Source organism: Ursus arctos, unplaced genomic scaffold (assembly GCF_023065955.2).
Source record: "Ursus arctos isolate Adak ecotype North America unplaced genomic scaffold, UrsArc2.0 scaffold_23, whole genome shotgun sequence".
Lineage (NCBI taxonomy): Eukaryota > Metazoa > Chordata > Mammalia > Carnivora > Ursidae > Ursus > Ursus arctos.
Genome location: NW_026622908.1, coordinates 10342941 through 10356804, shown reverse-complemented (window position 1 = coordinate 10356804; position 13864 = coordinate 10342941). Strand labels below are relative to the sequence as shown.

Sequence of the window (13864 nt, the reverse complement as noted above, 5' to 3'; positions counted from 1 at the left end):
AACCTACAGTTCAAAACCCATCTTTGTTTCCTTTTCTAAAGTTCCCATGGGCAATTCTTGAAACCTAGAAATTCACGTCATTGTTGGCAAATGACAATGATATTTGCCCTAGAAAAAGAAGAGCTCAGTAAAATGAGTTGAGACCTCTTTTTCCATAAATGAAGTCATTAAAAAAAAAAAAAAGAAAAGAAAAGAAAACATGTTACAAAAACATGTTACAATGCAGTCTTCTGTTAGGTTTCACTGCTGTGGAACAGGATGAAAATGTCACATCAATATACAAGATTTAAACTGAAAACTTTGCCTGAGACCCTGTAATATGAAGACAAACAAATAAGAAAGTGATTGAAATGGTCTCCCCTAAAGGAAACAATTTTAGGTTTAGATATTATTACTGTAAGGAAAAAAATCCAGACACACTATTCTAAACTCACCATCTCTACAGTGATTCGTATGATATTTATAAGGATAGAAAACACCACTACGCGTACACACTACATGAACACATAGCACATTTAAAAAATTTCATATACGCATGTTCAGGATACAAGAAGGTAAATAAAGGTCACGGCTTCGCCAATCTCTGCAGACATGTGATTCGCTCTCATTAGAGCGCAGTTATGAGTATTGTGAATTGGGAACTCTTAAAACTGAATCGGCTAAATGTAGTCTTAAAAGCTATAGTCTTAATTGGCTCACTTGCTACTTACCTAAGCTGTATTTATCAGAAATTCCTGTAAATACAGTGACCTAAAATGCACTACCAGCACAGTGAATATCATGGTTGTTTTCTATTAAACTCTGCATTTCTTTGATTCCTCTATGATCACAGTTGGCATTTACTGTGAATGAAAAAGAGTAAAAATTGAGAAGGTATCTGTCATGTAAGAGGTCATGTCTTACATATGTAAAACATATAGAGACAGAACCAGGGTAAGTCTTGTTTTCCCAGAGGTTAAGAGACAAGGTATCCACAGCTCATAGAAAGACATTCTGAAGAGAAGAAACATGGAATCATGACACTGAACCATGGCGCTAAATGTCGCGTAGAAACTAGAACGGACCTCTACTCTGACTATATCTAGGCACAAGTTACGTGATGGCTTCTTGTGCACAGGGGGAGGAAATGACCAAGGGAACTCACACATACGGTTACTTAAAAAAAAAAAAAAAAAAAAAAGACAGGTGAAGGACGAGAACTCTTCACTGAGATTCACAGTGTCCAGAGACTGAAGTACCAGTTCTTGGCACACTTGAAAGAGTTGGTCCAAATGAAGGAAAACAGAGCCCCAACTGTAAATGGAAATGTGAACTTAACCACCTCTGGTGTCCAAATTCACTGACTTGTCTTATTCTAAAACATTTTGCAACCACTGCTGATGCTCCAAATATACTCTCCTCAACTTTCAGCATCTGTGAAATGGCTGCATTGCTCAGCAACACGACTGAGTCCAAACACCAGTCTTGTGAGTCTACCGTCCTCTATAGGTCTCGAGGGCACCACCAACGACAACACACAGTGGATACCTCCCCACTGACCAAGTCTCGCATACCTATTCGTGACGTCCCTGGTAGCACTCACCTGGCTGACCCACTCCTGCCAGGTGAAGCATGTGCTCAGGAGACCAACCCTTCTGGAAACTGACACCACGGACACGCGCGAAGAGTGCCTCAAGTGGTCTATCTCTTCACTACAGCATGCAACGCCATGTCTTACTCTTCTGCATAACCACTCTCATGCAAGGACATGAACCAAGATGTGCGGAGAGAGAAGAAAACGGGAAGAAAGCTGGGGAAACCAGGAGGGGAGGCAGAGAGGAAAAACAGGATCAAGTCTGGCCCATCCCATGCCATTGGACTAGCACTGGGTGCCCAGTTCCAAATCCTTCACTGGCAGTTTGAGTCCCAGGGAAGAGGTTCCCAAGGGGTCAATCATGTTCTTGTAACGCTCTCCACGGTGCTGAGCTAAGAATGGGCCCCAATCCGGCTGTGGCGAGCACACCAACTTGAGCCTCTGCAAAGAAGCCAAAGATACACAGGGTCACAGAAGTAATGCACCTTCCTCCCCTACACACCACCCATCTATCCCCAAACTGCTGGCCACCACTTTTGCTGGAACCCCTGCCAAGAGGTCCCCCACCAGGAGAAGCAGTTGGGAAGATCAGCCCTATCAGTTAATTAGGCCAAGGACGTTAAAGAGGAAACTGAGCTTGGTTCCCTTGAAATTATTTACATCACCCTGCGAGCAATATTACAACTGCTCAGGGTTTGCCTTGCACAAGATGAATCGAGGATAAAGGGCCCAGATTTTAATTATACATTTTTTCCCTCCAAACGAAGGGAATTCGCGAGCTTCTCTCTCCACTGCCAAACACAGTCTGCAAAGGACATGCGCTCAATTACTTTGTTCTGTAGTCTCAACAGTAGGTTGTTACATCAAAATAATTGGATTTTGTTTAGCATATTTCCCCAAAGTATGTAAATGGCAAGGGAAAAAAGCGCAACCCCAAAGACACATCGCCAAGAGTGAGCAAAGATTTTAATTATCCGTTGACAAAAATAGATACTTCTGACTTGGTTCAGCAGTGTGGGTTCTTGCAGGCGAGCTAGAAATAATGGGAACGTCTCTAATCCTTCAACTGAACTTTTTACAGAAAGCATTATTTGATGGGAACATTTTCTAGAAAAAAGAAAGAAAACATATTTCTGGCGACATAAGGGCGAACAATTACATGTTTATTACCTATTAAAGTGAAGCTGCTTCTTATAGCTGTTAGTTTAATCTCCCCTTAATCATCGGTTTGCAACCTTTGTGTCCCAAATTAACCATAATAAATGTATAGAGCCAACTCATCAGTTTAGGGAGTTCCGGCCCGAGACAACAGTAGCAGAGGCTACGCTAGCTTCTGTTCAGAGGGAACGAGATTCCTGGGCCAGTTGGTGGGAAGTTCATCGGAGGCAAAAGGGAGGCATCTCGCTGGGTAAAAGGGCCCACAGGAATTTACCTGGAGGGGATAGCAGACAATTCCCTGAGGATGAAAACTGGAATCCCACTTCAGCGAGGGGTCTCCCACGTTCCCTTTGTCAACTTTGTCTCCATCTTTAGTCCATCGAAGGTAAAAGCCACCTCCCCACCTCCTCGGTTACGCATTTACTCACACACCTTATTCTCAAGTTGCTTCTCCCTCCGGAGCCTCCAGAGCCTCTGTGGGATGCTCTCTTCCTTTCCTCAGTCTGACTAACCAAGAGCAAAGCCTCTACAGCTGTTCTTCACTACCCTCTATTGGCAGGTGTTCCTTGGCCTCGGTCTATCCCAACGCCTCTGAGACTTGAGTGTGCCTCGGAATCACTGGGTAACCTACAGACACCGGCGTCCCATTTCCCCCACTCTGGTTCAGTGGAGCCCAGCTGGAGCCAGATCATGTTCATTTCCCACACGTTCCCAGGAGTGCGATGCTGCTGGTCCCCGGGCCAACCCGGAGCAGCCCTGGTCTGGTCCAAAAGGCCCGACCTCCGGTTTTGCAAGACAGACACAGTGCTGAGCTGTTCCCAGCACATCTGAGCAAGTGACTGTTCATAAATTGCAAGAGCCTGACCGTGCTTCACTGGTGCCTCCACAAGCGGCAGTCCGTTCCCGTCTCCCCTGGAGACAGGGTGGGGATTCTTTCGTGTTAGAAATGAGCAAGGGATTAACAAAGACAAGTCTCACCTCCTACCAGCCATGCCCGGACACTTTGTTACCGTGTGTGGGGACGGTGAAGCATTCATCAGCTCGGACCCCTCAGGCATCCTCAATACCAGTGCAACAGGGAGGGGTAGTGATTTAAAATGTAATGGTAATAGATGTTTGGAGGAAGACTTGGACAGAGAGGAAGTTCAGGAAAGGAAGAATCTGACATGTAGTTAAAAAGCAAACACTGGATTTAAACTGTGGGGGAGGGGCAGGGGACTCTGATGGTTTACTCCCCAGAGCTGTCACTGCGCTGAGAAATAGCATAATAACAGCTTGGCCTGCGGATTGGCTGAGCCTCTCCATTAGAGGAATAATACATAATAAAAATGGGTTTAATAGAAACGGTGGCAACTGTGATCACTTAATCACCAAGTCTCCCTCGAGAAGAAGTTTACCGAATCTGTTGTTTTTTCACGCACAGAGCTCTCAGAGCTTTTCCCTGGGGAGGGGATGGCAGGAGAAAGTTGCTGATGGAATTACCTCAATAAATCTGCCGGGGGCCAGATGCATTTTTATCACAAACATAACTGGGATCCAGATAACGGAGCAGGCGAGCATTAGCCATCCAAGCACCATGGACCAGTTAGGGTAGCGGTAAGAGCCATAGGTCATGGGCTCCCACTGGTAAAAGCTGAAGCAAAGGATAAACTAGGAAGAAAAGAGAAACACACGTGTTAGGTTGGTGATGTGAAGTATTCATTCCTGACAGCTATGTGTTGAGCCCCTGCCATGAGTTTGGTGCCTTCCTATCTCTGACCTCATTTTACACCCATACCAACCCCGAAAGAGAGGTATTATTAATGATCCATTTTCCAAATGAAGAAACTGAATTTCAGGGAGATGAAGCCGACCCATGGCTGACCCTGCGTTTGCCATCCCGTGGAGCTGAGCAAGGCGTACGGGTGTACGTGTACACACACACACACACACACACACACACACACACACACACACACGCCCAGGCTGAGAAGACAATTTAAAGGATACGCATTGAGGTGACTAGTGTCACCCATCAGGGTTTGAAGGGGCTGTACTTTCCATAGGGGATAATCAAGCTTCTGTTATAAGAATGAAATCCTTCACATTTATGTATTTTAATTTGTTTTAAGGAGTTGGATCAATTCTGCCTTCTCCTTGCACGGGGCATGGCCCGTATCCAGGTACTGTGCCTAAAGCCGGCAGAGTGACACGTGAGCGGTCTGCAAAGCGGGGACTGAGCCAGAAGCTGAGTCCTATAATAAACCACGGGACACAGGAGGGGTGCACAGCCCACTTGCAACTGACTCAAGGTAAACGGGCCTTGTCCCCAAACGGCGGGTCCAGAGCGTGGGGACCAGCAGGCCAATGTCGGCTCTGCCACTAACTCGCTGAGGGACCTTCACGTCTCAGACTTCTCCACTTTAAATGGACATATTTCACATCGCGTACACAACGCAGGGGTTTTCTGCGAACAAGAGTCTGGTATTTACTCAAAAGTCTCCCCTCAATTCTAAGAGAGGTCAGGATTTATTTTGCACCCATGATCTCCTGGCAAGGGCCGGGAGAACCCTCTGAAGACACGGGGAGTGCAGCGGCCAAGGAGCACGGGAACACGTGTGCCGGGAAGAGAGGCACCCGAAGAGACAGAACAGGGCTGCTAAGTGTTGTTGCCAAGCCTCTGGGGAGCAGCATCGCCCTGAGCAACGGGGTCCTTGCCTGTGTTCATCCTGCCTATAGTGGCACCAGCCCAGAACAACGTACCTGATACGAGACCTCCAGCCTGTGTTCCCCCCCACACCTCTCATTCTATCTTAGGCAGTAAAATAACTGCCCAAAAATGACTGGAGGGAATTACGTCAGGAAAGATGGTGTATGGCAGTGTTTCAGGAGAGCGCGAAGCCCTGTACAAGTGTAAGGCGGAGCCACGTTATTGCTGCGAAGCCCGGGCTGCTGGGGCAAGTGATTATTTCAATGCAACAATAATCTAATGTATTGATTCAAAGCAACGTGAGCCTGAAGACAACTGTTGAAAACACTGCTCCTATGGAAAGCGAGGCCTTACTCTAGGCCCCTTTTTAAACATTCGCCCCTAGAGTTATAAGCTTTATTAACCAGTCTATTGGAAGTAGGGCCTAATGTAATTATGGTAAGTTGCTCCATTTCATTTACTATATAAATAGCAATACATCTGCTTATGGGTGCGCATAATTCAGTAACGTGATCTGACTATGTATACAATAATTGCATGCAGAATATTTATAGCTCTGTAAATCCAAGAAGGCACATATAAAAATGATCAATTTTATTTCAGAGGTTTTGAAGTAATTTAAACCCGTAATCTTAGCTCATTCCAGCATCCTACAAATATCCATTTTACAGAAGGGCAAATGGCAAAAAACAAGTGTTAGGCTTGGTCCTTTGGTACCCATTTCCAGTTGCACAAATATCACATCAAACTTATTTAAGCAAATGTGCTCTTGCCATACATTTCTCTCTGCCAGGCCAGCTTGGATGAAACCCTTCCCTCAGATGGGCCTGGCCATGACTGATGCTAGTTCAACCACTGGGTCAGGCTCACCCTGACTTCTTGCTGATGGCAGCCAAGGAAGGACCATGATGATGGAATTGACCACTTCTACTTGTCCCTAGCTCCCAAACACAGAAGGGGAATCTGGTTCAGGAAATTTTCTGGAATCTCCACAGGTTTCTGCTATGAGCTTCATAATGGATATCAAGTAAAGTACACCATAGTTGAGAAATTTTCTCAAAAAACACAGCCCGTGGGTCCCTAGAATTTCTTTTCCCTGACCTTCTGCTCACAGAGATTAGAATTCTTTAAATCCAAAAACTGGCCAAACTCCACTTGGAGAGGAAAGCACTGAGTTTTGAGAAATTTATCGAGGCCCAGCCAGCTCTGGATTCAAGCCTTAGCTCTGCCTCCCATAAGCTTTGTGGCCTTGGTCAAGCTCCTTAGACTGCGCGGGCCTCAGTGCACACAACTGTAAAATGGGAGGAAGAATCACCAACCAACCAGAGTGGCCAGCAGCTTTAGGGACAATGCCCACAAAGTGTCCGCCTCTAAACAGAACTGTCTCTGAATAGCAATGCGGGGTGTTGTAATTGTGTCATACGTTTCTGCAAAATATAATACAAGTCTCTGAAGCTTAATCTCTTCCAAGACAGGAAGCAAAGGCACGTCTCAGTCTCACCCAAGAACAAATCAGACGTACTAGTAACTGGGGTAGAGCTCAGCAGGGACAGAATGCTCCAGGCAGGAGAGTCTCGCGGGTTTTTTCCCCACCCATTAGCTAAATCCGAGCTCTTCATATATACATTTCAGTCCTGAATTCAAGAAACGGGAAAATCTATTTTAATTCTTTTCACCCCTCATGGCCCAAATCTCACGGGGCTTTTCGGACAAATTACAGCCTCTAAAATGTGAGCCTTGATGTGGGCCTCAGTATGATGCCCGTGTCAGTGCAGAGGGAGATAAACACTGAATGGTTTTTCTGTCTAAACTTATGTCTTTTCAGAAAGCAGTTGAGGTGTTTTGATTAAAACTCACTCTGTGACAGTTTAAAAAAAAAAGGGGGAAATATATATTTTCTTTACAATTTTACTTCCATCCTGTCTTGTTTTCCTTTAGAGAACCTGGCGCTGTGGAGTGAAGCAATGGTCTTAATCTGGTTTCTAGCGCCACCTGCTGGCTCCAACGAGAACTACAGCCAGCTTCCCGCAGCCTTGCTAAGATGACGCCCATCACAAGCCAGGGAGGAGGAGCAAAGGCAGGGTCTCTGTCAATTACTGTGCTTGGAGGGTGGATCAAGGCAAAGCCTGCAGCCTACACCACAATAAAGGAGGTGATGGATGTGCATGCAAGTCCCTCTGCAGATTTACTGACGCATGAAGGGCTCTGATCTTTAATAAGATGAATGTCAGATGATCTCAAAATGTCATCATCACACTCAAGGATGATAAGATAGTTCTCAAAAACACTAAAAGTGAACAATAAAAGTCCAATTTATGCTATATTAGTTGTAGAACAGCTGTATGGAATAATGGTTAAGAGCAAGAGTTCTGGAGCCAACTGCCCGGGTTCGAACTCAGGCTGTGGTTGCTAATGACTCGGTGTGCAATGCTAGGCAAGTCCCATAACATCTGGGTGTCAGTTTCCCCATCTGTAAAATGGAGGTGATTGTAACACCAACCCCACAGGCTGCCATGAGGGAGAGAGGAGGTGATACCCAGAAAGCTCTTTGAACAGAGCTGGGGCCATGGCTAGCACGTGGGAAATGTGATTGTTATCTGCTCTCGGTACATGAGGCAGACAGATACACTGGGGAATGTTCCATCAGAGTGCTCCAGACTGTGCCTGAGTCACAGCCGAGCCCCCCTTTAAGTGAGTCTCTATACCTCTCCGAACTTCAGTTTCCTCTTCTGAAATACAAGAATAATATACTTTGTGCAAACATAAAGCACCACACCCACACTCAAGGTCCTGTGTGCACGACAAAGCATGCAATCCTTACAGTCAAAATGGTTGGAGTTACAAACGCCCAGCAGACTTTCCAGAAGATGTTTGGCTGGAATCCAATCATCATCTCTATATCTTCACAGAATCGTTGCAAGCCTGCAAATAGACAAGTGGACATGGAACATGAGGTGCAGTGGCAGGGAGTGAGGGGGAGGGAGGGTGCAGGACAGGCTCTAGAGCCCCTCACTCAAGTGCCATTGGCTAGAGATGACCCCAGCCTGGTCACCAACGACCCCTATTATGCAAGAAACCATCAGAAAAATGATTCACTGCCAGGAAGATTAGGGCAAACTGAACATTTCAATAGATATTAACTACTCTCTGCGGTGAGGTTCAAAAATGTCATCCCGTGGTGACATCTAAAAAGCTCGGTGGCAGCCTGGCCCGGGCGTCTCGGCGCTGTCACAGCCCGGCCTATGCACCGGTGCGGCTGTTTTCGGAGACAGCCTTATGCGCTTAGCAGCCACTCCGGCAACAACAGTTACGTTCGCGGTCAATACGCACAGAGTATTATGAAAGCCTGGGGCTTCAGAGCGAGAGCCACCGCATGTCGGTTTTTGTCCCCACCCTCCCAAGGATACTCTTCCATGAGCTGATGTGTCTTCACTCTGTGTGAGACGACGACGATAGGCAAAAACTGTCGTAACCTGTAAGTGGTCATTGCCCACTTGTTGGAACTCGGAGCATTGCTGTGTTGGTCACTTCACTGAAGTATCAAGCAGAGGAGACATTCTCGTGGCCACGCGTAACCACCATCCCCACGCACTCTCAGTTTACCAAGATCTTTAAGCCACTCCTTGGAAGGAGGAGCTGCTGAGGAAGGTTTGGCAATGGGATTGCTTCTCACATTGTTTCCTGAGCCCCTCAGAAGCACAGCTTTCTCCCAACAGCGGGTTACCACTGTTACCATGCTGACGGGACAGGAAAGGTCCCTGAGTTCAAGCTCCGTCACAGTCAGCAGCTCTGACCAGGGACCCAGCCGCCTTGGAGGAAATCTCCCTATTCCTTCATCCTCAGGCCATCTAAGTGAAACGTGGGTACGCTACAGGTCGAGAGGGGCAGACCCACTCCTCAAGCAAAGCACCCACTCCACTATACCTCTTCCTATCGAGAATAACCCCCTGCACATCCTGAGACCATCTTGCCTGAGACGTTGCCCACTTGCTCCTCCTGTTCCTGAGCTGTCCCAGCCCCCTGGGGTTTCTGGGTCCTCTGCCCTTAGCCCCATAAGGAGCAGGGGGATTCCGTGTCTGAGGCTCCCCTCCCAGCCCTTACTTGCCGTCTCTTACCCTTTGCCATCCCCTCCCTGTGCACCACTGTACCAGCTGCCTGCCCCTGGCCGGCGCCCCTGTCCCAGCCTCAGCCCAGACTTTTCCTCTAGACTTTCTCCCTCAACGCCTGCTCTCTGCTGCATGGCAGTTGGGAAGTTGGGACGTGAAAAAGCACTCACTTGCTGGGGTAGAAAGCAGAGGCTGGTATTCCTTCAGGGAACAAAAGGGTTCATCTCAGCCCCTTAAAAAAAAAATGGCCCCGATAATATACTCTATCTCGATCTGGATGCTGGTTACCAGGAGGCACAAATTCATTCAACTGTATGCTCAGTTATGTGTTCCTTCCTGTACCTACAGCGTCAGACTGCAATACTAAAGTTTACCCTTGCAAGTCCACTCCGGCCACCATCACCAAAATAATGCATCCTGAGACCTTTTGTGGCCCTTTGTTCCTGCCACTGGCTTCTTCTCCGTGCCAAGGCCAGACCCAGCACGTCAGCTGCCTCTCATGACCGTGAGTCACCGGGCCACTGACAACAGCCATGACGGGGGACAGCCAAGCCTGAGGTCAGCCATGGCGCCGGCTGCACAGAGGACAGTGTGGGAGGGGTTCACCAAAGGCAGGTGCTCCGCAATCTGCTCCAGAATCACCGCACTCTAAATTCCTCAGGAGGCAGCTCAGCTTCCTGTCCTACCTTAAAGAAAGCCCGGCCAGGGTCAACCACAAATGTGGTGCAGTGGAAAGAATGCTGGGCGGGGAGAGAGGACCAAAGAGCTGACCCCCTGCTCTCCTCTCATTCCCTGTGTGACCTCAGGAAAGGTATTCCCCTTCTGAGCTTTTGAGGTGTACAGGGCGGGGTGGGGGCGGGCTGGAGAGATCAATCCGGGACACAAACAGGGTCCAAGTTGCTTCCTTGTATTCACAGGCAAGAAGTGCACGCCTTGAACCATTGACCTGACTATCTTCGGATGTGTGATTCGTGCGTGGTCTTTAGTGTTATCAAACATCTGCATGTGAGTGGTCTCTGGACACGACTGTCTGAGCGTGAGGGGAGAGACTCAAAGGAATAGAAGTCAACGCAGAGGCCCTGAAAAATGCACCCAAGACACTGAGGGCAGGTCTCCTTGCTTAAACAAAGATTCTAGAAGTTTCTGTTATTTTTAGTCCTGTTTTATTCCTCTCTGGTAGTCCATCCCCAAGAGATGACAGCATACAGCTTGACTGGGGAACTGATTTGATGGGGCTCAGGGTTAGACCCGAGGAAGACATGGCGATGGCCTCCTACAGGAGGAGGGGCATGGCGGTAAAGCTGCTCAAGCTTCCCCAGAGGGGCCAAGGAGCTAGACCCGGAGCGGGGTAGGGGTGGACGATGGGTGCTCAGCTCCAGCAAGAGGCAGAGTTTGTGCTGAGAGGTGGTGCTGGGACTGATGGGGGAAGCGTGGGTCCCAGGGCCAGCTCAGTGTCGGGAAAGTCATCTCCTCTCTGGGCCTCAATGAGGGCTCCGGACACCCAGCTGGCTCCAGGTTCTGTGACTGCTCTGCCCGTTATGCCGACCCGTGGGCAGGCCCTACAGATACAGCCCAGGGGCACCAGCTGGGAGCCACGAGGCATCCTCCTGCCTCCCGCTCATTCCTGAGCCAGGCTTTCCAGCCCTTCCAGCCTCTACTAGCTTGGCTCCAACTTCTGTCCAGCCCCAGCCCTCCTGGGGCCTGACTCACCCAAGTCCCCACCTGACTCCCTTACTGAGTCCCTGGCTACCTTCCTTGAGGCCTTTGTTTATGTGGCTTCCTCTGCCTGCTCTGGCCTTTCCACTGACCCAAAGCCCTCTTACCTTCAAGGCCCAGCTCTTGATAAAGAATTGCTCATGGAGCCTGAGACACGTGCATGGCGACTTGCCTGCTGCGTGACCTTGAGCCTGGAGGGCTGGGACAGGCTCCAAAAGGGATCTGAGCAATTGCTCATCACCGAATTAGCAGAAAACCAGCAGGGAAAAAAATGGTAAGCTCATGGCTACTACTCTGGACTCAACAAACAGACCTGGGGCTCGGAAATTGGCTCACAACAAGCTCCTGACAACCAACCAATCCCGAACGGAGAAATAAAAAACCTGCTTCGAGCAGCCAATCACGTCCACCTGTGCAGCCTCGCAGCTCCTTTCTCTATAAACCACACCCTTGCCCTGGTCCGAAGGTGGTCCTCAGGGGGCTGCTCTCCCTCCCATGTGGCCACAGTCTCCTCCCGGCTTGCGAACTGTGCACTCCCACCGAGCCCTGAGCCCAGAAGGGTGCCGCCCTCAAAGGAATGGTCTTTTGTTGCCATCTTGAAATTCTTAGTACATTTTCAACGAGGGGCTCTGCATTTCCACTTTGCACTGGGTCCCACAAATTAGGTCTCCGGTCCTGTGTGCACCTCACATTATTCATTTATAGTTAACATGAAGGCCCCAGCCCTCAGAGTCAAAACCCTGTGTGTCGGCTCAGATTTTCCTCACCTTGGTTAGCAATAAATTCAATACCCACTAAGTCTTTATTTTCCTCGATATCCTTTTATCTCTGAGATGCTGCGTTCTTGAGGTTTCCCTGGCTCTCTGGCCCACCTTTATCTCTGGGCCGGCCCTTCCTCTCCATGTTAAGTGTGACGTGGCTTTGCTCTTCCTAGCAGCTAGCTGGTAAGGTGCCTGAATGGACCTCCGCACTTTCCTAGGAGCACACAGGGCATACAGTAAGCACCTAATAAATACCTGCTCATTTACTCACACACATTTTCCTGTGTGTGTTACTAATGGACTGAAGCCTGTCATTCTTAACGTTTACTGAGCCCTAGCAAATGCTGCTGGGGGACCCTGCACCCTCAATGAGAGGGAGACAGTAACGTTTCATTTTCCACAAGCCGGTGTTCAACGGCCTAACACTAACCTTGCCTTAGATCGGGCCTCATCCTCTCAGGAACGAATGTACCACCCTCTAGAGTACAAGTTCTGTGCATGTGCAGGCTTTTCCTTTCTTCTCCAGCACTTATGTTAGTTTACTTCAAATATGTCTTCTAAGATTCACCTCTAAAAATTCTATGCAGGTCCACATCAGAGGTTCACACCCACTTCCTACGCTCATCCTGAGCTCAGCACAGTCAGCCTGGTTCTGGAGGCTGTCCAGACGCTAGCTCCCTAGGAGTCCGGCAGTTTCCTGGATGGTCCCAAGAAAATTAACCCAGCCCAGGGACTAAAGCACTCAGGAATTATTTTGTCCTTCAGAACCAAGAAATCGACTCCCAGGCTTATGGGGGGGGGGGGATGCAATTTCACTTCTAAAAACAGAACATTTGAAAGGTTTCTATTTTAATGACGCTTGTAATCCACACCAGGCAGCCCTGTTTTAGAGAACAGAACTGTACAGGTGTGCCTTTTGTGGCAATTAGCAGCGAGAACACAGAGAGCAAGCAGAGGAGGTCAAGGCAGCCAGCTGCACGTGGACCAGGGTTGCAAATGAAGTGCCGTCCTGACTTTGCCAACAGACCATCTGGTGACCCCATGAGGGGCTACGTTTCCAAAAGAAACTTTACATTAAAAGCAAGATGTTCCCACCAAGGATACCTGGCAGTCCAGGGGGCTTTGTTGGGCCCCCAGTTTAAAAGGGGGAGCTCCATAGAGCCCTCTGGCCTGACCCTTCTTCTGGGCCTTTGTCCTTTATGCATATCCTGTGTTCTAAGGGATCTCCTGCATTTCTTCTTAGCTTAGAGCGTGTCGCTATCTCTCTTTGGTTTTACAAAACAAATAGTCTAACTTGGCATTTTTCACCTTCCTGGACTTTGCTATGGAGACCTTAACTATCTTAGGAAGGCCTTAGTCTGGGGATGGCTCTGAGACTTCCAGGCACAAAGAAGTTGTGAGCTCCTTGAACTCAGCAGAGCATGCTTGTGTCACCGGCTGGGGTGACACACCCGGGGTCCCGGAGATCACCCAGTGAGAGCCCACCAAGCACAAACACCTCCACACAAAGGGCAAAGATGGCATCTACCGACTTACCTTCCTACTGTTCCCTGATAATTGCCCCACTGATTATGGGATGCAGGTTGCTATGGTGATAATAAGACAGACTAAACTGTAAAGAAACTGGAAGTTTATTCCTGGGAGAAGCGGAATGGTGCTCTTGCTTCACAGACTTCCATGATGTTAATAAAGTTTCCTAAGGATCTGTGAGCCTGGTGGCCTCTTTTCTCATTACACTATCTGGGGAGCAGCCGCGAAGCTACTCTTCACTCAAGCTACACAGGCGAGGACTGCCTGCTTAGCAAGACCAGGAAATAATTTCACACCTGCAAAGCAGCCTTCCTCTTCCCTCATCTGGCCC

The 13864-nt window shown here is 48.5% G+C and overlaps 1 protein-coding gene across 1 annotated transcript in view; it reads right to left on the bottom strand.

Moving 5' to 3' along the window:
- Positions 1 to 1858: 1858 nt before the first annotated feature.
- The window catches only part of SLC6A5 (solute carrier family 6 member 5), a 50906-nt gene continuing 38900 nt past the window's right edge, over positions 1859 to 13864 (bottom strand). The window contains exons 14-16 of the mRNA XM_048213864.1: positions 8242 to 8342; positions 4214 to 4381; positions 1859 to 2014 (exon numbers count right to left, since the gene is read on the bottom strand). Coding sequence (XP_048069821.1) covers positions 1859 to 2014; positions 4214 to 4381; positions 8242 to 8342 — 425 coding nt within the window. The remainder of the gene's footprint in view (positions 2015 to 4213; positions 4382 to 8241; positions 8343 to 13864) is intronic.